Source organism: Lepidochelys olivacea (assembly GCF_965140295.1).
Source record: "Lepidochelys olivacea isolate rLepOli2 genome assembly, chromosome: 22".
In the NCBI taxonomy this organism is placed as follows: domain Eukaryota; kingdom Metazoa; phylum Chordata; order Testudines; family Cheloniidae; genus Lepidochelys; species Lepidochelys olivacea.
This window is the reverse complement of record NC_140432.1, coordinates 5515601-5539281: the sequence shown is the minus strand read 5'-3', so window position 1 is coordinate 5539281 and position 23681 is coordinate 5515601. Positions and strand designations below refer to the sequence as shown.

Below are 23681 nucleotides of genomic sequence, written 5' to 3'. Positions count from 1 at the left end.
TCATTGTGATGGGCTAGAAGTGGCTCATGTGGAGTTGATTATTTCCTTGCTCGTCTGGCCTTTTTGGTGCCATAACTCCAAGTCACTTCCATTTTCTTCCTCTGCTTTTGGCTGACCACAGTGAAAGGAAATGCTTTTGCTGGCGACAGGATCAGTTTGCATGCATGGCTGACTCGATTGAGACCCTGAAGGACGAAGGGGGGGAGGGTTATGAACACTGTAGGTGCTACGTTGTCTTGTTAGAAGTTGGTGTGAATTTTTGAACGATTAAGCATTCATAAATATGTTGCTTAAATAAGATTACATTTCCCTTTAAACAATCTCAGACCTTTCTATCGGCGCTATACCTATCAACTGTGTTCTTAATGCACAGCAGTGCTGTTTTTACAGATGTATACTGTATGCTTCCGTAGTGAAGGTATGAGTTATGTGGTATGTGTGAGACTGCATCAGTGTCAATTGCACATGACTGCTTCAAGAGATTTCATAACTACCAAAAGAACCAAGAATAAACACCAGGGCCCAGTAGTTAAAACTGATGGGCAGTATGCCAGTTGCTACTGGGCTTTTCAGTGCTCCCTCCCAAGAAACAAACAAAAACTAGCAAAGTATGTCTGCCCGCTGCTATGCGCATTTTTGCCAGATCCCAGGAGGACCGCATGAAGACAGTCAATGATCAAAGGCTTTGGTGATGACTGAGGAGTCAAAAGTTAAAGGAATGTCTGATTACTTTCTTTTGGAAAACTATAGGCTTCGGTACCTTTTTTTTTTTTTTTTTAAAGGTGTCGTGGTGTGAACTTTAATGATCCAACTTAGCTAGTGTTCCCTTTTACCATGGTATGTTAGTTAATTCTGGAGATTTTATTTGCTTTATTTTAAGATCTTAAATTCAGTTTCTCTTTGAAATCTTCAGTTTACTGCATTGCTACAGTGAAGACTGTAGAGAACAAATTAAAATTAAAAAGTCTTTAAAAAAATACTGAAACTTATGTGTGGTCTAGGAAAAACACAGTACTTGACATGCTTCGGTGTCAGAGCATATAAAATATTTATGATATGGTAACATACTGAACTAAACATTTTTCAGAATGTGAAATGCCTTTGTTGGCAAAGATGTGAAATCCCTGGAATCTCAAAGCCAATGTATTCATAGAGAAAGTAGTTTCTGCTGTCATTTTTTCTCCCTTTAGCACAGCTGAGTAATGTCCCCAAAGATCGAGGCTTTCCTTTGGCCATAGGACAACACAGGGCACCGTTATCTTTACAGAAAAGGCTATTTGTCAATTTTTAGAGATGGGATGAGTAATCAGGAGAGCTTTAACTTCTTAACTCTCAGAGGGGAAGTGAAGTGATGTAACCCTATACTGTGGGTGTCCCTAAATGTCTGACCATGAGAAGATGGGGCTGGATGACAGGGGATGGATCGCTTGATAAACTGCCCTATTCTATTCACTCCCTCTGAAGCATCTGGCACTGGCCACTGTCAGAAGAGAATATACTGGGCAAGATGGACCCTTGATAACTTTGGAAAAGAAAATAGGAACTTCTTCATAGTGAATATACTTTCCTTTTTCCTGCTCTCTCAGCACAGCTGGAAGGGTAGGTACAAAGCAGCACTTAAATGGGGAAGTACTTGTGTATACAATGGCTAAGCAGCGGAAGCTGTCTATTATTTAATGTTTATATTAATTTAAATCCTCAATGGTTTGGGACTTTGTGCTAGTTACAGTACAAATGACAGTCCCTGCCCCAAAGAGCTTTACAGTCTGAAAGACAAGACGTAAGAGTGGATGAGGCCAACAAGGACAGGGAGGAGAGGATTAAAAAAAAGGATGTTTTAGAACAGCAGGCTGTTACCATCAGGTACACTGTTATTCTGTTTAGAAGTAGGATAATAAGGCCTTAACTACCTAATGGGGGGGAAAGATGTTTAATCCTATCTGAAGGAATGTTTGTTACCCTTGGAAAGCTTGAAAGATTCCCATGGGACTCATGAAATACCTCATAACTACTTATATGCACTTAAAAGAGCCTAAATCCTGTCTTCTGAGGCTGCACACCAGTGCTGAGAATTCGTCACCATTGCTGGGTTAAACTTTGCTCACTGGCCAAGACTAGAAAACAGCTTTGGCTTCAATTTCAAAGTTAAATTACTATCTGAAATAATTCATGTAAAGGAGCAAGACAGAAAGACAGCAGGCCGGTCAGCAGAATTTACAACAAAAATTTGCCCAAAATTACTTGGCGTGTCATTTGTGCCGCAAAAGTGACTTTTTTCTCTTCTTGGCTGAAAAGGCAATAAAACCTGGAAGAAATTCCACATTAGCCTCAAGCCCATTCAGATCCTATTATAAGATACTTCTTTGCATTGAAGAGGAATATTCACTGTCTTAGGCCTGGGCTGTGCTCGGGGGGAGGGGAGGGTTTTGAACTAAGATACTCAACTTCAGCTACACTATTCGTGTAGCTGAAGCCGAAGTATCTTAGTTTGACTTACCTGGCCGTCCTCACAGCGGCGAGTCGACCGCAGCAGCTCCCCCGTCGACTCCGCTTACTCCTCCTGCTGAGGTGGAGCACAGGTGTTGATTTGGGGATTGATTTATCATGTCTAAATGAGTCGGGATAAATCGATCCGTGATCGATCACTACCCGCTGATCCGGCGAGTAGTGAAGACGTACCCTAAGTTCACTTCTGGTTTTCTTGTTGGATACTCTTTAAATTCAGGTGCAACAGTAAAATACTTGTAAGCGTGACGTTTGTAGCAAGGTAGGTGGATTAGAGCAGCTGCCAGCACTAACCTGTTTTTATGCAGCTAATATCAATGGTGCTTCATTTAGTGGGTGTTCCTTTGGTACCATGAATAGCAGTATTGGACCATGAGAAGTGGTACAGCAGCTGTTAGGTCAGGCCAAATAAGCTACTTGGGCTTTTCACCCTTGTATTCGGATCTGCATTTGTTCCGATTCTAGTCTCGATCCCACTTCTTGAGCCTGGGCAGTCTCTGCATTGCACTATACCAGTCTCAGGCATTCCATTCCTTTGCCAGCAGATGGCACCACGTAGATAATGCTTCCAAAACTCTGATATGATTGGCATTGAACCTCCTGGAATTCTCCTTGGCACGGTGTCTCTTTAGAACGGTGAGGGAGCTCCTCAGGATGTTCATACCTTCAACTCATGACAAGTGAGGCTGTGTAACTGGAATGATCTCTTTGTTCAGTATTATGAATTCGATTAAATATCGGAGTGCTTCTCATTAGTATATCTCAAAGCTTTATACTGTATCTTACTCAGCTGCAAAACTTTAAGCACAGTTCAGTAAACTCCTGTTATTCAGAACAATACCAGTGTTTCAACACTGAACAGAATTAACAAAGTTCTTTCTGACGCTACTCATTACCAAGAAATTCTCCATTTTCCTTCATTGATGTACCAGTAGTACAGCCACTTGAGAGCTGGGAAGGTCAGATGCTGGACTGAAAACACTGGAAAACAAACTCTTCCATCCAGAGAAGAGGTGTTTCATAGACTGTGGAAGTCTAGGCCTCCCTCATACCACCTCTTTCTAGTACACCTCACCCCTGTCCTGGAGGGAGCACCACTAAGGGTGAAAAGGAAGTTCATTCTCTCTGCTCATTAAATCCTTGACCATCTCTTCTGAGACTTTCAGCAAATCTGCCAGTTGTAAATTGGACACCTGTCTGCCAGGAACTTAGTTGGTGGTCTGTCTGTGACAGACTGACAATATCCACTAATTAGAGAGACAAATTTGGGGGAGGTAATATATTTTATAGGACCAACTTCTGTTGGTGAAAGACAAGCTCTTGAGCTATACAGAGTCCATCTTCAGGTCTGGAAAATGTACTCAGAGTGTTACAGCTAAATACAGAGTGGAAGAGATTGTTTCGCATAAGCAGTTAACACACATTCTAAGGGACCATTCAAGGTGCAGTAGCCTGTCATAAGACATACGGGGGGGGGGGTGTTAGTGGGTTACAAATTGTTGTAGTCAGCCATAAATCCAGTGTTTTTATTAAGACCATGGTTTTTACTGTCGAGCAAAGTTATGAGTTTAAGCTCTGGGCTCATCTTTGGAAGCTGTTGTGCAGGTGTCCTTTGAGGACGAGGACTGAGAGGTCAGATGTGGCATGATCACTTTGTGAAAAGTGTTTGCTCATGGGTGATATAGTATTTTTGTATTTTATCACTTTTTCTGGGTGAGTTCGTTTGTGACCATTTGGGTCCAACACAGGCTACAACACCACTGCAAATATCCTGAGCAGACTTTATGGAGTGAAGATAAACTTTACTGAATTAAGTTATACCTTATAATTACGGTTAATACCTTTTGGGGTGCATCACATTAAAAATGCAGTTGTGTACATGTTGTTGTGGCATTGTTTGTATCTTCTGAAGTAGTACTTCCTCCGTTATCAGACCCCTAGAAAGGTCTGATTACTGGAATCTCCAGGAGCCCACATACAAAGAAAGGACATTTGGGTAAATAGCCTGGTTTTAAACTAGCTCAGGGTCTTCTTCCTGATCCAGCGGGCAGACAGGACCCCTGGTCCACGGAGGGCCCCAGTCTTTAGAGCAGGGTTGGAAGGACTGGGCTTTTTCTGAGGCCTCATAAGCCTGGGTACTTGTTCAGGGCTGAAGCTGTGGTGAGTTTAATCCCCTTGGGTGGGGATTTGAAGGACTGCTTCTGCCACAGCCCGTGTTAGGATTGGGGTGAGCCCTGGTAAGCTTATTAGCACATCCTCTCCATGGATCATCTCCACCACTACAAGGTGAGGCTTGCGTGTCTCAGGGTACCTGAGAGGGATGGTACCTGGAGTCACGTACTCCCTTAGGGTCACCCATGTCAGAATGGTCAAGGGCAGTGGATTTCCAGACAAAGTGTGATCCAAGAAGTCCCTAACGGCAGAGCTGATGGAGGATAACTGCACAATGGAGGTGAAACTGTTGTGTGGACGCGTGCAGGGTTAAATCGATCTAACGCTGCTAAATTCGACCTAAACTCATAGTGTAGACCAGGGCTAAGAGAGGTGACGGATGGGGGAGTGGGAAGTCTGAAAGTGGGTGCCCTTGCATGGCCACTGAGGGCAAATACATGTGCTGCTGCCCTGACCATTTCATGTAGGCCAGGGGTTCTCCACCTTTTTCTTTCTGAGCTCCCTGTTCCCCCCACAGGCTATAAAAACTCCATGGCCCATCTGTGCCAGAACAACTAGTTTTCTGCATATAAGAGCCAGGGCTGGCGATAAAGGGTAGCAAGCAGGGCAAATATGTGGGGCCGCATACCACAGGGGGCCCCGCAAAACTAAGCTGCTCAGGCTCCACTTTCAGCCCCAGGTGGCAAGGCTCAGGGCCCTGGGCTTCAGCCCCATGAGGTGGGGCTTTGGCTTTCTACCCTGGGTTCCAGCAAGTCTTGGCCCTGCTTGGCGGCCCCCCTGAAACCTGCTTGCAGGCCCCCAGGAGGCCCCGGACTCCTGGTTGAGAACCACTGATGTAGGCCATTGATAGGTCATCAGCTGGAAAGTAATTAACCTAATACATTATAAAATCATTTTTCTTTGTTGATATTTATGAGACATAAGTACAGTAAAAGGAAAGCTTTAATATATGGTACTGCAGCCTTTATTCTCCGGACATTGTTCAGCTTAAATGTTCCACTTACTTAGGTGCTCCTTGATAACAAAGTATAAAAATGACAAAAGGGCTGAGCAGATGCCAATATTTAGATACCAATTTTTGCAACATCAGTGTCTTGTCTTAAAATTGAATTTGAAACAAGCGCCTAAACACTAATATTGCTTTTACAGCTGATTACTTCAGATTCGTTAAAGTTTTTTATATCACACTTGTGGTATTTTTCCGTCGCAGGATACTTAGGCACATGCATGAATTCTTGTGGAGTTTTTTCTGTATACATAATACACTGTAATTGGTTGCACTGTCATTCAAGCCTACTAAAAGATCAAAAGAGCAGAATAGCTGTTGACACTGGCAATAAGGAACATGTAAAAAAGATAAACAGAAGGAAATCAGAGAATGGATAAAGGAGAGATTTCATATGATAAGGTTTAGTTGAAGATAATGAGCTTTGCCTTGGTTAAAGACAGCTGCAGTGTAACCCAGTAGCCTCGTGCACTGGGGTTAAAGTTGACCTAGAATTTACGTTTCATTGCTTTTTATAAATAAATAGTTGAGGAAAGATTTGGCAAAAAGAAACACCACCCCCCACCCTTTTCGGAAAAGTGGTTCATGTTAACAAGTTCTCTGAATGTTTACTTTGTCCTGTGTGCTTGCTAGTGGGGTAGCTATCCTGCCCTTGAACCAAGTGAATATTCAAATAAACCAAGCACTTTCTACACAGCTAGTTTTTTCTGCCATCTGTGTTACCAAAAATATCCTTGAGTGCTCGCTAAAGGAATTAGCAATTGTTGGACTCTTTAAGAGTGAGGCACCTAGAACTACTGAACAGTCTCGCAGGCCGATCAAACCTTAATTTGGTGCATTTCCTAACTTAATTCAGTAGGATCCCCTTGAACCATTTTTTAAATTTAAATGTAATATGCATGAAAAAACAGCAATAAGTAAGTAGCCTCTAGGAAACATGAAGTGTTCTTGTACTCCTGTTAAGATCTAATACTTTTTTGCATTTTTATCATGCTACTTTGAGCTTCAAGCTTTGAGAATGTGAAAGTTACAGTGCTGCTTTCCATTTTTCAAATTGAAACATTTGTATCCTGTACCACATTTTGGCGCTCATCCTTTTCTGAGCAGTGTACATTAGACCAGCATACTGAGCATTCTGTACATTAGACCAGCAGAGCCCATGATCCAACCTGTACATCAGATGTATGCTTTCATAGAAATTGCTGACATGAAGCACTTAAAGAATGCAGTGAATGTTATCAACAGATACTTCCTTGTATAGCCTAGGTTAATAAATGCGGTAACTGTGAAGCAGTGTATTTAAATATCAGGGGAGGCATTTAGATGAATGTTTACAGATTTTTTCTCCTTTTTTGAATTTGTGTAAATACCATATGCAGATATTAGGGGTTTTGAAAAGGAACATGAACTTGTCTCCATTAATGGGTGGGACACAAGTGTCAGAAATGTACGATCTGAGAGTTCGGTGTATGTAACAGCTGACAGCAGGATAGGTTGATTGTTTCATGGTGTGGTTGATATTATGAAATGCAAAATTGAGATCTGGTGTGGACTATTTTGTGGATAAATCATTTGGCTTTCTGTACGACTTTTCTGGTTATGGTTCCATTGTGAGCTTCTTCAATATTTAGTGACAGTATTTAAAGTCCTTCTGTAGAATTAAATTGCACTCTGTGTGTGTGTGTGTGTGTTAAAATTCTTGGAAAAGAGGTGCTGAGGTTTTTTTAATCTACATAGTGTAACTGAATGCATAATTATCTATCTGGAGAAATACAAAAGACGTATCTTATAAGCCTGTGTAAATAATGTCCAATAATCTATGATTTGAGGGATGAGAGGGTAGAAGAAGACCACATGTGTGATGAAGAAAATAATTTGAGATAGATATTGGTAATTTTTGACAATTAAATATTTAAATTGCTATTTGACTTTTATAAAAGTCAGCAGATACATACTCTGCATGATGTTCCAGTGAAGCAATAACAAAAGAATGAAAACCACTTGTGTATTTCAGTAGGTCGGCTAAGTTTATTTCTCTGTTATGAACAATGGCTGAGTTACATAATAATAACTACTATGTCAAACATAGCCAACTTTGGGTCACATTCCTGGCGATTGTTGATCAGATTTTTTACAAACAATATTTTTCTGGCTAGATTTCAGTATTTTGGGGTATACGCTCTGAAGATCGTTGCCTAGTAACCGGATTAGCAAGCTTAAGTTGGAAAATGTAAAGTATTTTAACTAAATTGTCAAGACTCACGGTAAACGGTACATGTCACATTACACTGGTACCATGCGTGGATCCCAGATCCCGTGTTCTAGTGAGGGTCCAGTGTACTTCCTTCTTAAGGAAAGTTTTATATTAGAAATAGCCTAAACCAGTGGTCCCCAAACTTTTGAGGGTCATGCCCCCCATTACCCCTGTCTGTGCCCCTCCTGCTCCCACCCGCCGCCCCCGAGGCCAGGAGCGGGACTGCAGCTTGGGGGAGGTGCAGGGGAAGGAAGAGGACATGGACAGGGGGGCAAGGGGGGCAAGGCTGGGGCTGGGGCCACAGGCAGCCAGGATTGCAACCAGGCGCGGCTCCACTTCTGGGCTTGCCAGTGGCCTAGGCTGGGGACAGAAGCCGGGGATGCTGCTAGGGTGGGAGCAGAGCAGAACTGGGGGTGGGTAGAGGCTGGGTGACGCTCCCTCCCTGTCCCCATGGGGGATGGACTGGGCCCTGCCGGGCACCTGAATGGTCCTCCATGCCGGGCCCCACACTTTGGGGACCTCTGGCCTAAACTCTAGCCTAAAATATATAGGGAGACATAGAAGTTAAATCTTTAATTTATTTTGGAACGAGGGGTTTCCTCAGACGGTTTCTGCTTTGTGAAGGATATTGGTTGCTTTGAGAGTGCCTCTTCTTTCCAAGGTGAAGGCTTCAATAATGAGCTTTGGTTTTGACATTCTGGGTTGGAAGGAAAAGTTTAAGATGGTCAATTCTGATTTTTAATCAAATTCCACTCAAAGCTCTTTGAGATGTACTCTGAAAAACGCTATATAAGAGCTAACCATTATTATTTTTTAAAATCCTTTCAGTGCCAGTAAGGTCTGAAATATTAATCCTCTCCCACCCCCATTTATTTAGAATGGAGTTTTACAGAGCACAAAGGGACACAAAATATTTGGTAAATTAGGACTCTTCTTATGTGCACTTGATAAATTCAAAAAATCTGAAATTCCAGAATCTGAGCACTTTGAGGTTTAGATCAGTGAATGTAAAATTGAGGTAAGTAGTGGGTAAATAATGGCTGTTGCTCGATAAACACAGGCCCATAATCTGCAAGTTGCTCCATCCAGGGAGACCTTTTATGTCTGAGAAGAATCCCATTAAAGTCAAATCCAGATTGGATTTCTATGCATAATACATATTTTGTATCTGTATCTAGTATTCTAGTATGTCAGAATTCATAAGTGCTCTCACATATCTGTGATAAAATAACAATGCTGGCTGATTGATAAATCAGTACAAGAACCATGATTTTTTCCTCTGGATCTATAATTTCTCAATCTTTGGCAGATACAATTTTTAAAACATCTACAAACTTCTGATTTGTCTCTACTTCATCTGGAGTATTGTCATGTACTTATATAACCCACAGACCACTGGCGAATTAACCCAAGATGTAGCCACTCATGTTCTTAGCTCTGAGGGTCTATGATTCAGTCTCTGGTGTGTTGGCCAAGAGGGAAGTGTCACATTTAGATATGGAAAATCTCTAGTTCTTAAAGGTTTGAATTTCCTTGAATCAAATGTCAGACTGCATTTCTGCCAATGGTATGCAAAGAAGGAAAGAGTATCTGAAATTTACTCTAGACTTTTTTTTTCTTGTTTATAGTTTTTTCAGTACCTTGTCTTAGTCTGGAACTCTTTCAATTTCTGTAATCTGGCGCTATGCATCCGGATCCCAGACCCTTACAGGCACTGCTTTTCATCACTGCTACAGTTCTCTTCTCCGCTGCAAGTTCAGGTAAGGCTTCATCTTGACCTAGGTAACTTGCTTGGGTATTGGAAGCCTATATTTTCAAAATGACTAAGGATTACAGGTGCTTCAATTTTGGGGCACCCAGTTAGGGACATCTTAAAGGTGTCTGAGTTTCAGAAAGTATTGAGCGCTCACTGAAAATCAAGTGTTGTTTGTAAGGTTTAAGTTGAGCACCTAAATCACTAGTCACTTCTGAAAATGGAGGACTGAGTGAATATTTCACATTAAGTATCATGTTTACTTATTTTCTTTGAAAAATGTAAAGAATTCGAACTAAACTGTCATGGCACTGTGTGTACAGTTCGGGTCTTACCTCCTGCTCATGGAAAGTGCTGTTTTAGGGATGGTTTAAAGTATGCAAAAAGACATAGGTAGAAGAACAAATTAAAGCCTTAAAGCCTGGCTCTAATCTGAAAAGGTCTTATGTAAAAATAGCCTGGTTTTAATAGCAGAGCTCCTCCATGAGTGCTGTGAGCTTGTCTTAATTTAGCCAAAAGCTTTTACTAGTGTTAGCCCTCCCCAGGCAATGCAGGAGAGTGAGATGAATCTTGTTCTTCAATCATCCTAAAACTCATTAAGTAAATTCCATGTTCAGGGTCACTTTTTGCCCACAGTATACCCTGTGCGTCCACACTGAAAACAATGTGGTTTCGCAATTATAGCCGAGGGCAGAATTTGAAGACCGTGGAGTGACAAAGATGTAACTAGTGCCACTAGTTTTACTGATGCTGATGTACAAACTAGAAAGACCACTGCTTTTCTCTGAGATCCCAGTTCACGTTTGTAGCACTAGCATCAAAAAAGTATCAAAGCTGAAAAAAATAGATCTGGCATCTTTATGAAACCCCAGGATTCCATTTTTATGGAGTTGATTTTTCTGAGTAGAACCACACTTTAATTTCCAGGGTTTTTTCTGTTTGTGCATGTTTTTTATGGCTCAGTTAAAAATCGTTAAACAATCCCGCATCTGAAACTGATCAGTGTAACTAGTGGAAGAGTGGACTGATTTTAGAAGAAAATATTAATTGAGCAGAACCATTCACAGGAAACTTCATAGATCGCTGTGAAACACACACTATCTATTTTTTTAAAAAAAATATTTGTGTTTACAACATATTCACAAACTAGAAACGGCTTTTCCACTACCATTTTTTTCCATTTGACAAACACGGATTTTCTCCCCCGCCCCTTTCTGTTTCTAACATAACAGAAGTCGCCCGGATTGCCTTTTGTTTGCTGCCTCTGTGCACCAGTTTCTGTTATTAGCAGGAATGTGCACAACTGCGGAAATTGTTTCCAACTGCTTTCTGCAGTGTTTCAGTGGGTAGGGCTGGAAAAACCCTGATGTCTGATGAGCATGAAATTTGCCCTGGTGAAGGACTTGCGTAACCCAAGTTGAGCAGAACTCAAGTTTTAATTTACCAAATAAAGTTTTTATCCCTTATGGTGGTGAAGGTATTTTTTGAAATGTGAATGGTGAGCTGATACAGACAGCTTCACAGTGCTGTTTTGGCTCCTCACAGCCTTACAAATGTGATGATGCAGTTCCATCTTCATCAGGCTCTACCTGGTGTAGTCCAATTGTTTGGAGCACGTGAAAATCTTAAGTAAACTTTAGAAAGACAAGGTGACTTGAAGAGCTTTCTTTGGCTTAAAAGTGTGTCTCTCTCACCAGCAGAAGTTAGTCCAATAAAAGATGTTACCTCACCCACCATGTCTCTCTAATATCTTGGGACTGACACAGCTACACTACATATAACTTAGATAGACTTTAACGTTTTATTTCATCCTAATTTAATAAGTTCCACAGTCTCGTAGATAAATATGCCTAAATAGCAGGCTGATTGAGGCTACTTTGACAGCATAGTAGGTCTAGAACTTTGAAAGTCATGTCATAGTACATTTTATACAGGGCAAATTAGCTACATCTTCAAATTACCATTCTGTATCCCGTCAGAAGATTTGCAAAGGAGCCATGTGGTCTTCTGGACATGTGCTTACAAGGTGAGAGTGGTCTTATCAGGACACCAAGTTTAGATTTATTCTGTCATTGTAACAAAATCTTTCTGGACACCCAGACTCTCCTGTCCATGGTAATCTTATTTTGGAGAAGACTCTCTTCTCACTGGTATAATTTTGGATGTATCTTATCCCTTCATTAATATTAAGATGGGTTCAATTAGTTTATTGTTGCCTGTTCCAGGCTATCTGCTTTTGTTATAATGACCTCCCAGTGACATGTTAGTCTCTAGTAGTGGAAATCTGTCAAGATGAATATCTTTTAAAAAGAGATAATTGCCTGTTCGCCAAAGATTTCCGTTTTGACAGATTACCACTGACGCACCATCTCCTCAAAGAATTTGGAGGTTCTGGGAAATAGTTTAATGTTGCATTGTCCTGCCCTTTATTATTTTGCCAATACTCATACTCCTGCTGTGAAAGAAACTGTCCACCCTCTGCTGGGACCTATCACGCAGGACTTTGATGTAAGAGAATTTTTGCCACATCTGTGTACAATGGCCCGAAACTCTAGGGGTAATCATTTGCCAAGATATGTTTTTGGAGAACAGTTGTAGGGAAATACTTTTTATGTTTGCACACTAATAAATAAATCTGGTCTATTCTTCCGTACAAGTCAAAGTATAACTGATCTAGACAGAAAGATTTCAGCGAGCATTCAAATGTCGTACTGCTAAGTATTGTTCAGCCATTTAATGTCTTTTTTTCTTTCCTTTTAGATTTGATTCCTCATTTTATTTCTGAGCCCGTATCTACTATCCAGAAGCCTGGTGGGCCTGTAAACCTTCATTGCTCTGCTGATCCCTCCACAGCTCGCATTTCTTGGTTGTTTAACGGACAGAGGTTGGACAGCAGGGAGGAGCAAGTGGAGGTGCAGCCAGGATCTTTGACAATCTTCTCTCTCAGCCCCTCAAATTCGGGTCACTATCAGTGCATTGCCAATTACAGTGCTGGTGCAATTGTGAGCAGGCCTGCTATAGTATCCATAGGCCGTAAGTTGTTTTCTACTTTTATTCCTAACTCCATGACCAAACATAGTGGCCATCAACTAGTTGTATGAAATGTTGTTTCCTCCATGGTAGAGATGAAAGAAACCTGACACATTTTGACTTTCAGAAAATGTATATTGCAACTTTTTTGAAAATATTTTGAGTTTTCAAAGAAAAACACTCTAGAACTTTATTGGAAAACAGTGCTTGTTAAAATCACTTTATATGTATTTAATATAGCACCCATTAGTGCTTTAGAGATGCAGAAAGATAGCCTCTGCCCCAAAGACCTTGTGTATAATTTAAAATTGATGATGTAATAAGATTACAGGAAAGTCGCTCTTTGTGTCACTCTAAAACCTAAAATGTCTGAGATGGGTTGAAGGCTCTTTTTGTTCAAAATATCACAAGATTGAAGCATCGCTGGGTTTTGTCATCTGTTGCTGTCCAATTTTAAGTTCTCAGCCATTTTCACTTTACAAATTACATCTGTGCGGTGTACAGCTACAGTAAGGCATGTATCTATGCCAGGTGACAAATCCTAGACCACTATATTCATTACCACCCTCACTCTACAGCCAATTTGCATGCAACAGTTTCATTGGTTGTATGTGGGAGACTGCATGGCATACACAATAACCCCAAACACACACAACCCCTCATGGCAGCACTCAGCCCTTATTCGCTACCTGCACAAATCAACACAGTCACCTACACAACACCACAATCAGCATACACAATAACTTTAAATGTCACTCTGAAGCCGAGAATTGTGAGAGTTCTTTTTGTTTAGAATATCACCAGCCTCAGTCGTCACTGGGATACATGATCTGTTACCATCTAATTTGTAAGGTGGCAGCCAGTTTCAGTTTTTTTTTTTACACACACGACTTTACGAATTACACCTGTACACCAGCACAAGCTTTCAGCTACTAGTTCAAATTGTAATAAGTGAGGATAGCAAACCGCGTGGGGCAAGAAAGGGGTTAGCGATAAAATCATGCAATTTCTCAGGTGGGGTATGAGCACAGTTTGGTGATCCAGTGGGGTTTTTATTTATGTAAAAAATAGGGTAGGCGGTGACTATGAATGACTCTTGTTTAAGGTATCCCTGAGTTTTCAGGAGGGAATGATACTTTTTGCTGTGGTGAAAAACATTACAAAAATTAGATTGAAATGAGGAGAGTGTAGTAGTTTGAAGACCATTCCATGCATAGAAGGCAGCATATCCCAATGGCCTATGACTCTTTACATGGTATGAAAAAGGGACAGACATGCTTGTGGGAGGCAATTAATGGGTGGGCTAGTAGTAAATAGTAAATATTTATATTATGGTTGTCCCAAAGGGATTGGCCCCCTGGGCGCTGTACGGATAGACAGTGCCTGCCGTTGAAGATCTTACAGGTTAAACACACACACACACATGAGTAGAGGATACAACTTAGAAGCAAAAAATATAGTGAAGAATTGACACTACTTTGTTGGTTTATGTGCAGTGTAGTTTGTGGAGGTTTTTAATTGGGAGGGGATGAGGCAGGGAGGCAAAGGAAAGAAGGGGACGAGGAATAGTTGCATATAACCATGATCAGCAGGCGGGGTTCTGTAGACATCATGGCAGAGGTGAGTCTTAAGTGGGATCTGAAGGAAGATAAGGTTCATGGCTGTTCAGGTTTTATCCAAAGAGCTTTTCCCATGTGTGAGGAGCATCGTGGGAGGAAGCATCCCGGTGTTTAAAGGAGAAGTTGACTGATGTGGGTGGTAAAGGCTGGGAACGGTGGAGGTCAATGTGCTAGGTTACTAATCAGCCACCGAGCCTGGGGCTAAGTTTTATGAATGGCCTTCTAAGCAAAGACAAAGTTTGTATTTGCTCCAGAGGTGAAGAAGGAATTAGCTGAGGGACTTCAAGGTGGGGTTGATATGGTCAGAGTGATGTGCAAAGAAGATGACTTTAGCAGCAGCATTCTGAAGAGGTTGAAATTAAAGATGGCTTTGTTAGCAAGGCATTGAGAGTGTTGGGAATAATGCTATGGCTAGGTCAGATAGAGAGGGATAGAGTTATCTAAGGCCTTACTTTCTGGCTAAGAGATCACACCTTACTTTGCAGGCTTTTCTAATGGGAAACAGCAAAGGATACCATCTTTCCAGAAAGAGTGTGCTCTTCCTGTCTCCTTTCTCAGTAAAGCTTCCAGTTAGCAAACGCAAAGGAGGGAACTCTAGCAAACTCCCCATGCCACAAGTTAGTGCCCCCAGATGCAGTAGTGTTGAAGAGAGAAAAGGCGAAAGAAGGTAACAGAAGTGCCAAAATGATATCGCTTAGGCTAATAACTTACGAAGTGCCTCACACAACAATGAGGGAGGGTACTGTTTGTAACACTTTAAGAACAAAAATGACAGCTTCACAGTAGTTAGCATTAAACAGAACTACAGCTGCTAGCCAGATCAGAGCTAGATTGATAGCCAGAATGTTGGAGAAAAATACCCAAAATCCACATGCCCTGAGCGATTTCCTGAAAACAGTCACACTCTTGGCAGGGACATCGGTGACTCTCTGGCTCCCTCTTTTTGCTACTCTCAAAAAAGCCCCCGTACCCTTCCTAATGCAACTAATGCCCCATATGTCCCTGGAACCATAGAAGGGCTTTTGTTCACATGCTGACCATTGCCTTCCTCCCAAACTCTCTTTGATTTTTATTAAAGGTAAACCTTCCGAAGTTCTGAGGATGAATTTTAAAACCACAGTGTTAATGGGAAATAAGTGTTCCATTTCCGAAAGTATTTGAAAACACATACAAAATCTGACTGTGTGCTTAGAGGAAAAGGGAAGCATGCTCATAGATTGCTTTCTGCAACTATAGTCTTAATTTCTAGAAGCAAAAATCCTTTTGCCTTTTTTTTTCTGTCACTCTCAGTAAAGCAGAGAGTTAATATCTTGCGAATCTTCTTTCCGTAAGCTGTTTACCGGATAAGGAATAAACAGATACTCTAACTCGTACTAATAGTGGTTCCTACTATATGTAGCCACACTGAGACCTAGAAATGTTTCTGTTTCTAGTTACAGCTTTTATAATACAAGGATCCCACAAGCTTCTCCTCCAGGCAAAAGAATTTTCTAGTGTAAACTCTCTTGTTGATCTGCCATGTCATTACAAAACCGTACGCTCCTGGCTGCACTTCTTGCTTTCGAATTTTCTGCATTGAGACGTGTTTTATCAAGCGCTAACAAAAAGCCCTTTGCAATCTCTCTCTATTTTGAACAATTCACAGCAATATTTGCCTTAAACACAGCAACTGCCAGCAGTAAATACAAATGAAGTTCCCAAATGTGGTTTGTCAGTTCTTTGAAATCCTTTTGCTGTATTAAATGGGATTTTTTTTCTCAAGTACTTGGACATTAGAACTGATTGGAAAACTAGGAGGGAGGGGAAGAAAGAAGACGAATTCATGATTTCCCCCCCCCCCGCCCCAAAAAAAAGTCCTTTCCATTTTTTATCAATTTAGTTTGGTCAAAATCATCTCTCTGTGTTTTAAATTCCTTTTTTCTTGGTTGTTTTTCTTCTTTTCTCTTACTTTCTGTCATCTAATCCATCTGTGCCTTGGTGGTTGTTCTGTAAATTGCTTGAAAATTAAAAAAGAAACATGAAGTAGAGGGGTCATGGGCCAAGTTCATAAGAAAAAGATTATGTACCGTTGAAGACAGTTTCCTCCGAGTATGATTTGGCTGTCCTGCATCAGAGTTATGTCTGAATTGGGCCTTTGTCAGCCAAGATATGAGTAACCTCTTCTTAAGGATGCCCCATCTATGGAGCATGTCCAGAATCCCTGTGAGAGGAGAGTTTCTCGTAACTGAGAAGACTAAGTGTTTTGGTAAAGTGCTGACCCATAGCAGAACCCCCTCAAGAGACCTGTAGGGTAATCAGCATAGACAAACTTTACAGGCTATAAGCTTTGAACATGGAAGCTAGCAGGAAAAGAGCAACTTGCATACTGTACTGCACTACATGAGGGACGTAGGGAATGGCCGCATTACAAGCTCTACAGCTGCCACTGTGGTGTAGACACTTGCTACAGCAATAGAAGGGGTTTTCCCATTGCCGTAGTAAATCCACACGCTCGAGAGGTGGTAGTGAGCTCAATAGAAGAATTGTTCTGTCAACCTAGCGGTGCCTACACAGGGACTTAAGTAGTCTTAATTAAGTCTCTTAGGATTGTGAATTTTTCACACCCCATAAGCAATAGCTAGTTTGACTTACTCTTTAGGTGTAGACCAGGCCTAAGACAACCTGTTTCTGGGTTTTTAGCAGCATTAAAAACAAAGTTGGGAGATGCTGGAACTTGTAGGTTGAGGTTTTATATTTGACTCCTATTGTACAGGCAGTGAATGGCAGATGCTGCATTCCTCACTGATGTATTCACTGTCAAGTTATGTTTCTCCCAGAGTAATTAACTCCTTTTTGTATGCATAGAGTTTACAACATACCTGTTGTCCATATACTATAAATTGCCTCCTGCATTAAGTTCAAAACTGGTTATTGACACACTTAGTTCCGGGGTTGAGAGCCTCTCTGTTCCCTTATTTTTCATGAAGTAGTTCTGTGGAACTTAAAAGAGGGCTACATTTTCAGTTTTTTCCATCCTTCAAGTGAAAACTCTGTCTTTTCATGCAGCAGAAGTTCAGATATCTATATCCTAGCTCTGGTATTGAGAACTACATGAAGTTAGCACTGTCGATTAATCACAGTTAACTAACGCGATTATTTTTTTGAGTTAATCATGTGAGTTAATTGCGATTAATTGCACTGTTAAACAATAGAAAACCAACTGCAATTTATTAACTATTTTTGATGGTTTTTCTACATTTTCAAATATATTGATTTCAATTACAACACAGAATACAAAATGTACAGTGCTCGCTTTATATTATTATTGATTACAAATATTTGCGCTGTAAAAATGATAAAGAAAAAAATAGTATTTTTCAATTCTCCTCATATAAGTACTGAAGTGCAATCTCTTTATTGTGAAAGTGCAATTCACAAATGTCAGGTTTTTTTTGTTTTGTTGCATAACTGTGCTCAAAAACCAAAACAATGTAAAACTTTGGAACCTACAAGTCTACTCAGTCCTACTTCTTGTTCAGCCAATCGCTAAGACAAATAAGTCTGTTTACATTTACGGGACATAATGCTGCCCACTTCTTATTCACATTTTTACTTGAAAATGAGAAAAGGTGTTTGCACGGCACTTTTGTAGCTGGTATTGCAGGGTATTTACGTGCCAGATATGCTAAACATTTGTATGCCCCTTCATGCTTCGGCCACCATTCCAGAGGACATACTTCCATGCTGATGACTCTCGTTTAAAAAAAAAAGTGTGTCAATTAAATTGTGATTGAACTCCTTGGGGGAGAATTGTAGGTCTCCTGCTCTGTATTTTACGTGTGTTCTGCCATATATTTCATGTTATAGCAGTCTCGGATGATGACCCAGTACATGTTGTTCGTTTTAAGAACACGTTCACTGCAGATTTGACAAAATGCAAAGAATATACAAATGTGAGATTTCTAAAGATAGCTATAGCACTTGACCCAAGGTTTAAGAATCTGAAGTGCCTTCCAAAATCTGAGAGGGACGAGGTGTGGAGCATGCTTTCAGAAGTCTTAAAAGAGCAACACTCCGATGCGGAAACTATAGCATCCAACCACCAAAAAAGAAAATCAAGCTGCAGCTGGTGGCATCTGACTCAGATGATGAAAATGAATGTGCGTAGGTCCGCACTGGTTTGGATCGTTATCGAGCAGAAACCGTCATCAATATGGATGCATGTCCTCTGGAATGGTGCTTGAAGCATGAAGGGACAGATGAATCTTTAGTACATCTGGCACATAAATATCTTGTGACGCTGGCTACAACAATGCCATGAGAATGTCTGTTGTCGCTTTCAGGTGACATTGTAAATAAGACGCGGGCAGCATTATCGCCTGCAAATGTAAACGAACTTGTCTGAGCTATTGACTGAACAAAAAGTAGGACTGAGTGGACTAGTAGGCTCTAAAGTTTTACACTGTTTTATTTTTGAATGCAGGTTTTTTTGTACATAATTCTACATTTCAGAGTAACAGCCGTGTTCGTCTGTATTCGCAAAAAGAACAGGAGGACTTGTGGCACCTGAGAGACTAACCAATTTATTTGAGCATAAGCTTTCTTGAGCTACATCGTGAAAGCTTATGCTCAAATAAATTGGTTAGTCTCTAAGGTGCCACAAGTCCTCCTGTTCTTTTTGCGAATTCTACATTTGTAAGTTCAACTTTCATGATAAAAAGATTGCGCTACATCAGTGGTTCTCAAACTTCATTACACCGTGACCCCTTCTGACAACAAAAATTACTACATTACCCCAGGAGTGGGGGACCAAAGACTGAGCCCGCCTGAGTCCTGTCACCCTGGGCGGGGGGGCCAAAGCTGAAGCCCAAGGGCTTCTGCCTTGGGAGGGGGGCATGTAACCTTAGCCCGGGACAGTGAGGCTTGGGCGTGGGCTTCAGACTTGCTGGGGCCCAGGGCCAACACCAGCCTTGGGGACCCCATTAAAATCGGGTCCTGACCCACAGTTTGAGAACCCCTGCACTACATTATTTGTATGAGGTGAATTGAAAAATACTCTTTTGTTTTTTACTGTGCAAATATTTGCAATAAAAAATAATAGAATGAGCACTGTACACTTTGTATTCTGTGTGGTAATTTAAAGTCAATATATTTGAAAATGTAGAAAACATCCAAAAATATTAAAGAATAATGGAATACCATTTATTTAAATCGTGATTAATTTTTTTTAATCATGCGATTTATTGTGATTAATTTTTTGTAATCGTTTGACAGCCCTACATGAAATGTCACTTCTTTACAGAGGAGTTCAGAGAGGCTGTCAAAAACAGCATTCATTTGGATCAAAACCTGCTGTATTTGCAGTCAGGAATTACTGTTTAACCCCACCTCCTCCAAAATCTACAATTTCCCTTACCTTTGTAAACTATCTTCCAGATCTTGATGATTTTGATACTTCGGTGAAACACATAGTTACAGCAGAAGAAGGAAGTGTGGCTTTCATTGGCTGTAAGATACCAGAAAGTAACCCTAAAGCACAAGTTCGCTTTCGAGTACGGGGAAAATGGTTGGAACAATCAACAGGTGAGAGATTTTATTACACTAGTAACTAATATAAATGACCTGCTGCAAAAATACTGGTTGAAATCAGAACTGAGTGATATCCTAAAAAGTCGAAAACTTATTATGCAATTCATTTTAGATACATCTATCTTAGTAAAGACATCCATTACAGGAATGAATTTTTGTTGGCAGAGTTATTAGTTCACTTAATAGAACAGGGTGCTAGATAAATTGACTAAAGAAATTTTTAAAACTGTTTATCTGAAACTAATTTTAAACAAGCCTTTTTCCCTTCCTCAGATAACTACCTAATTCTTCCATCTGGAAATCTGCAGATTTTGAATGTCTCTTTAGAGGATAAAGGCTCCTATAAATGTGCAGCATACAACCCAGTCACTCATGATCTCAAATTAGAACCCACTGGACATAAGCTCGTAGTCAGCCGTGAGTATTTAATATATCTAGGAGAGTGGCTTGAAAGGATAAAAGCTTTGAACTAAATTGATCCACCTTAAATTAGTATTTTTAATAAACTCTGCTAGATTTTAATGTCTCGCTATTCTGATGGGTGAAACTCTGGTCCTATACAATATGTGATCTAGCTAGCAAATGTCTGCAGAATACTTTTCATCTGCTGTAACTGACTTTGATTTTGTGACTTTATGAAAAAATCAACCTAAAAAGATTCCTAGCATGAATATCAAGTAGTCTAAAAATATCTGGGTCTGCAAAGTCGTTCCTGTTTTGCGTGTGTGTTTTAATGTATTTCATTAGTACGGTATGTGATAGCTCCATTTTATAGAAATAGTCACCTATATTATCAATTTCATGCTCCCTTTTAACATGAGTTATCAAGTATGTGATCTGTGGTGAAATGCTCACTTCCTGCTCTTTTTGCAAAAGGAGTAATTTATTTCTACTTATGGTTTGTTCTCTTATTGGCATAAATGGCAGTGAAGGGAACATTGATGGAGGGGTAATGAACTCCTGCAAGAGTAATGCAGAGTTGATAGTAGTGGCATGGTGGGTGTGCACCGCTGTGTGGGAGATGTAGGCTCAAATGCCAAAAAGACTGCACTTAGCTGCTGGAAGGGGAATGCCCCGTGTCCAATAACCACCACTCCAGCTGATTTTGAGGGGGTGCCAATGCAAGAGTCCATTACGCTGTGCTCAGCCATAGTGAAAATTTGTCCGCCATGTGAGTGAGTAAATTTGGTTACACACAGAACCTCAGGGCTTTGATAGAAATGAGAGGGAGCCGCTAGAGGAAAAAGTATTTAATAATCCAATTTAAAAATTGGATTGTTAAGGAGTTTTATCTTTTGCATATCCCTTTACTCTACTTCCAGGCACTTCTGCAGAAGGTTTTCGCATTCTTCACCCCACCGTTTCTCAGGCTTTGGCGGTACCTCAGCACAGTCCCCTAACTCTAGAGTGTGTTGTTAGCGGGCTGCCTGCATCTCATGTCCACTGGTTTAAGGATGGTCAGGATGCACTGACTGGAAGCAGGTGGAGACTACTGCACTCCCATCTTGTGACGGACAGACTTGATACATTGGATGCTGGAAACTACTCCTGTGTGGTGGCAAATGAGTCTGGAGTAGTGAAATATATAAATTACACAGTAACTATACTTGGTAAGAAATAGGGGAAGGAACTGAATTGTTTTTTATTTGTTGAAGACCATTTCTGTTTTTGGTGTATAGTAGCTCTTGACCCTAAGTTTCCTCATGCTCTTTTAACCCAGACAAGGGCTGATGCATTTTAAAATTAATTTTACATCATCAAAGAATTAAGATATGTACTTAATAAGTATATCATGATCTCTCCCTGCTTGCATCCGTTATGACTCATTATCCTCTCTCCAAATCCTTTGTCCTCCTTTATTGTGTTCATCTATTTTGGTTTGTAAACTCCTCAGGACAAAACTAGTAGCCTTGTTTGTCTGCAAAAAGGCCATGCACGCCTCCTAGTACTGGATGAATCATGTGCCAAAGTAGGATGCTTCTCCTTTCCCCGTTCATGGTAGTAACTAAACAAAAAGTTTGCTGCAAGGGGTGAGCATACTAAAAAGGCTTTTTCCCCCCATCAGTATGTAGCTGGCTACTGCTGTACCTCTCTATTTCATTGCTATTCCACTTTTCTTTTGTAGCAATTCTTTCTGGGCACTGCATAACTTTAAGGTAGAATCAGTCTTGCAGCATCCTTAAATCACATTGAAGGAATCACCCTTTCATCTTTTTCACCCCCAACATTCTTACTGTTACCTAAAATAGAAAGTAGCTGAGGATGATCCCAACGCTCATCTCCTGGAGATTAGCAACTTTCCTGTACCTCTTGAGAGTGAAATAGAATTCTAGCAAAAAGCTAGAGTCTGGGCTTACTTGCGTGTGGTTAATGAACAGTGTACCTCTGGCTGCAAGTCCTCTGGCTGTTTGTCAGAGACATTAATTTGTAAATAAAAATATTAATTTTTGTTTCTCCATGCTAGTTCTGTGTGGGATTTTCAAAACCACAGTGATTGCCTGTCTGCTCCCATTTATGTCAATGGGGGCTTTACCACTGATCGGGGTAAATATGGTAGGGCTCAGATATGTGTGTATTCTGGCCAAAGAGTCTGAATGGTTAAAAAAAAGTTTGTTTCATAAAGTAGAGATGCTGAAACAGGAAATAGTTTTGTCAAAAAAAGTTTTCCAATAAAGGAATCCTTTACTTTTGTAGAGTAAGCGTGACTTTTCTGCACTGAAGGAAAAAGCCATTATAATGAGTGTTGAGCAAATGCCTTAGAAGCAAGTATTCATCTTTCACTGAGCTTAAGACATGACTAAGCTCAGCCTCCATATGTGTGATAAGTTTGTACAATTTCATATTGTTGTTAAACGTGTGGTCTAGTAATTAGTTTCTACATGATTCCTGAAAGAGCAGCCTGCAGGGTTTCACATTCTATTTATTTGCTTTATAGAATCTGCCTCAATTTCTAAAGGACTGCAGGATCAAACAGTGGCTGTGGGTGCAACTATACATTTCTCATGTGACATTCATGGAAACCCTGCTCCTAATCTTACCTGGTTCCATAATACAGCTTCCATCCATCTCTCTCCACGACATCTGGTCACAGGAAACAGGTTGAGAATCAGTGGCATCACCAAGGAGGATTCTGGGTTGTATCAGTGTGTGGCAAACAATGGGATTGGTTTTATGCAATCCACTGGGAGACTTCAAGTCCAGACAGGTATAGGAACATTTTTAACTATCCAAGAACTTAAACTAAAACCTTTGCTTTTTCTGACACATTTTAGTTTTCTTGCCAAAAGATTTGGTTTATGTATCGACTAAGTCCATTTCTGACCACGGTAAGCAGCAAATTGTATGATTTTTCCATCATTTGTTGAAGTATTTCATGGGGGAGTGGGAGATATAACCCAGCTGCTTTATTTCAAGGATCCAGAATTTAAAAGAAGGCAAAAAATATCTTGCCTCAAATATAGTTTTGCATGTTTCTGTCCTAGACAGTGTTGGCTTTTATGACATTTTAGCCGTGTTTTGATAGGAGTGTTTGGAGAGCTGGAGGTATTTGGTGACTCAGTTGTATTGATTCTTAAACTTTTAAACCTAAATTTCAGGGTTAAATCCAACTGTAACGAAACCTCTTCTGAGTCTCATGATTGACTCAGATGAGTTGAACTGGTTTCAGGTTCTATTGGAATTTGTCTTTGTAACTGACGAATTCCAGACTTAAAGTTTGAGATTTTTGTTCTTGTGCACCCCAAGTGCAGATTGAAGTTTAATATTGCATCTGCC

The 23681-nt window shown here is 40.5% G+C and overlaps 1 protein-coding gene across 2 annotated transcripts in view; it reads left to right on the top strand.

Moving 5' to 3' along the window:
- Window positions 1-23681, top strand: part of CDON (cell adhesion associated, oncogene regulated) — a 97928-nt gene that overhangs the window by 25937 nt on the left and 48310 nt on the right. For both annotated transcript variants that reach the window (XM_084611949.1, XM_084611950.1), the window contains exons 2-7: window positions 9566-9697; window positions 12451-12723; window positions 19755-19901; window positions 20181-20324; window positions 21230-21517; window positions 22843-23112. In XM_084611949.1, the coding sequence (XP_084468075.1) occupies window positions 9622-9697; window positions 12451-12723; window positions 19755-19901; window positions 20181-20324; window positions 21230-21517; window positions 22843-23112 (1198 nt within the window). In that variant the 5' untranslated portion in view covers window positions 9566-9621. The remainder of the gene's footprint in view (window positions 1-9565; window positions 9698-12450; window positions 12724-19754; window positions 19902-20180; window positions 20325-21229; window positions 21518-22842; window positions 23113-23681) is intronic.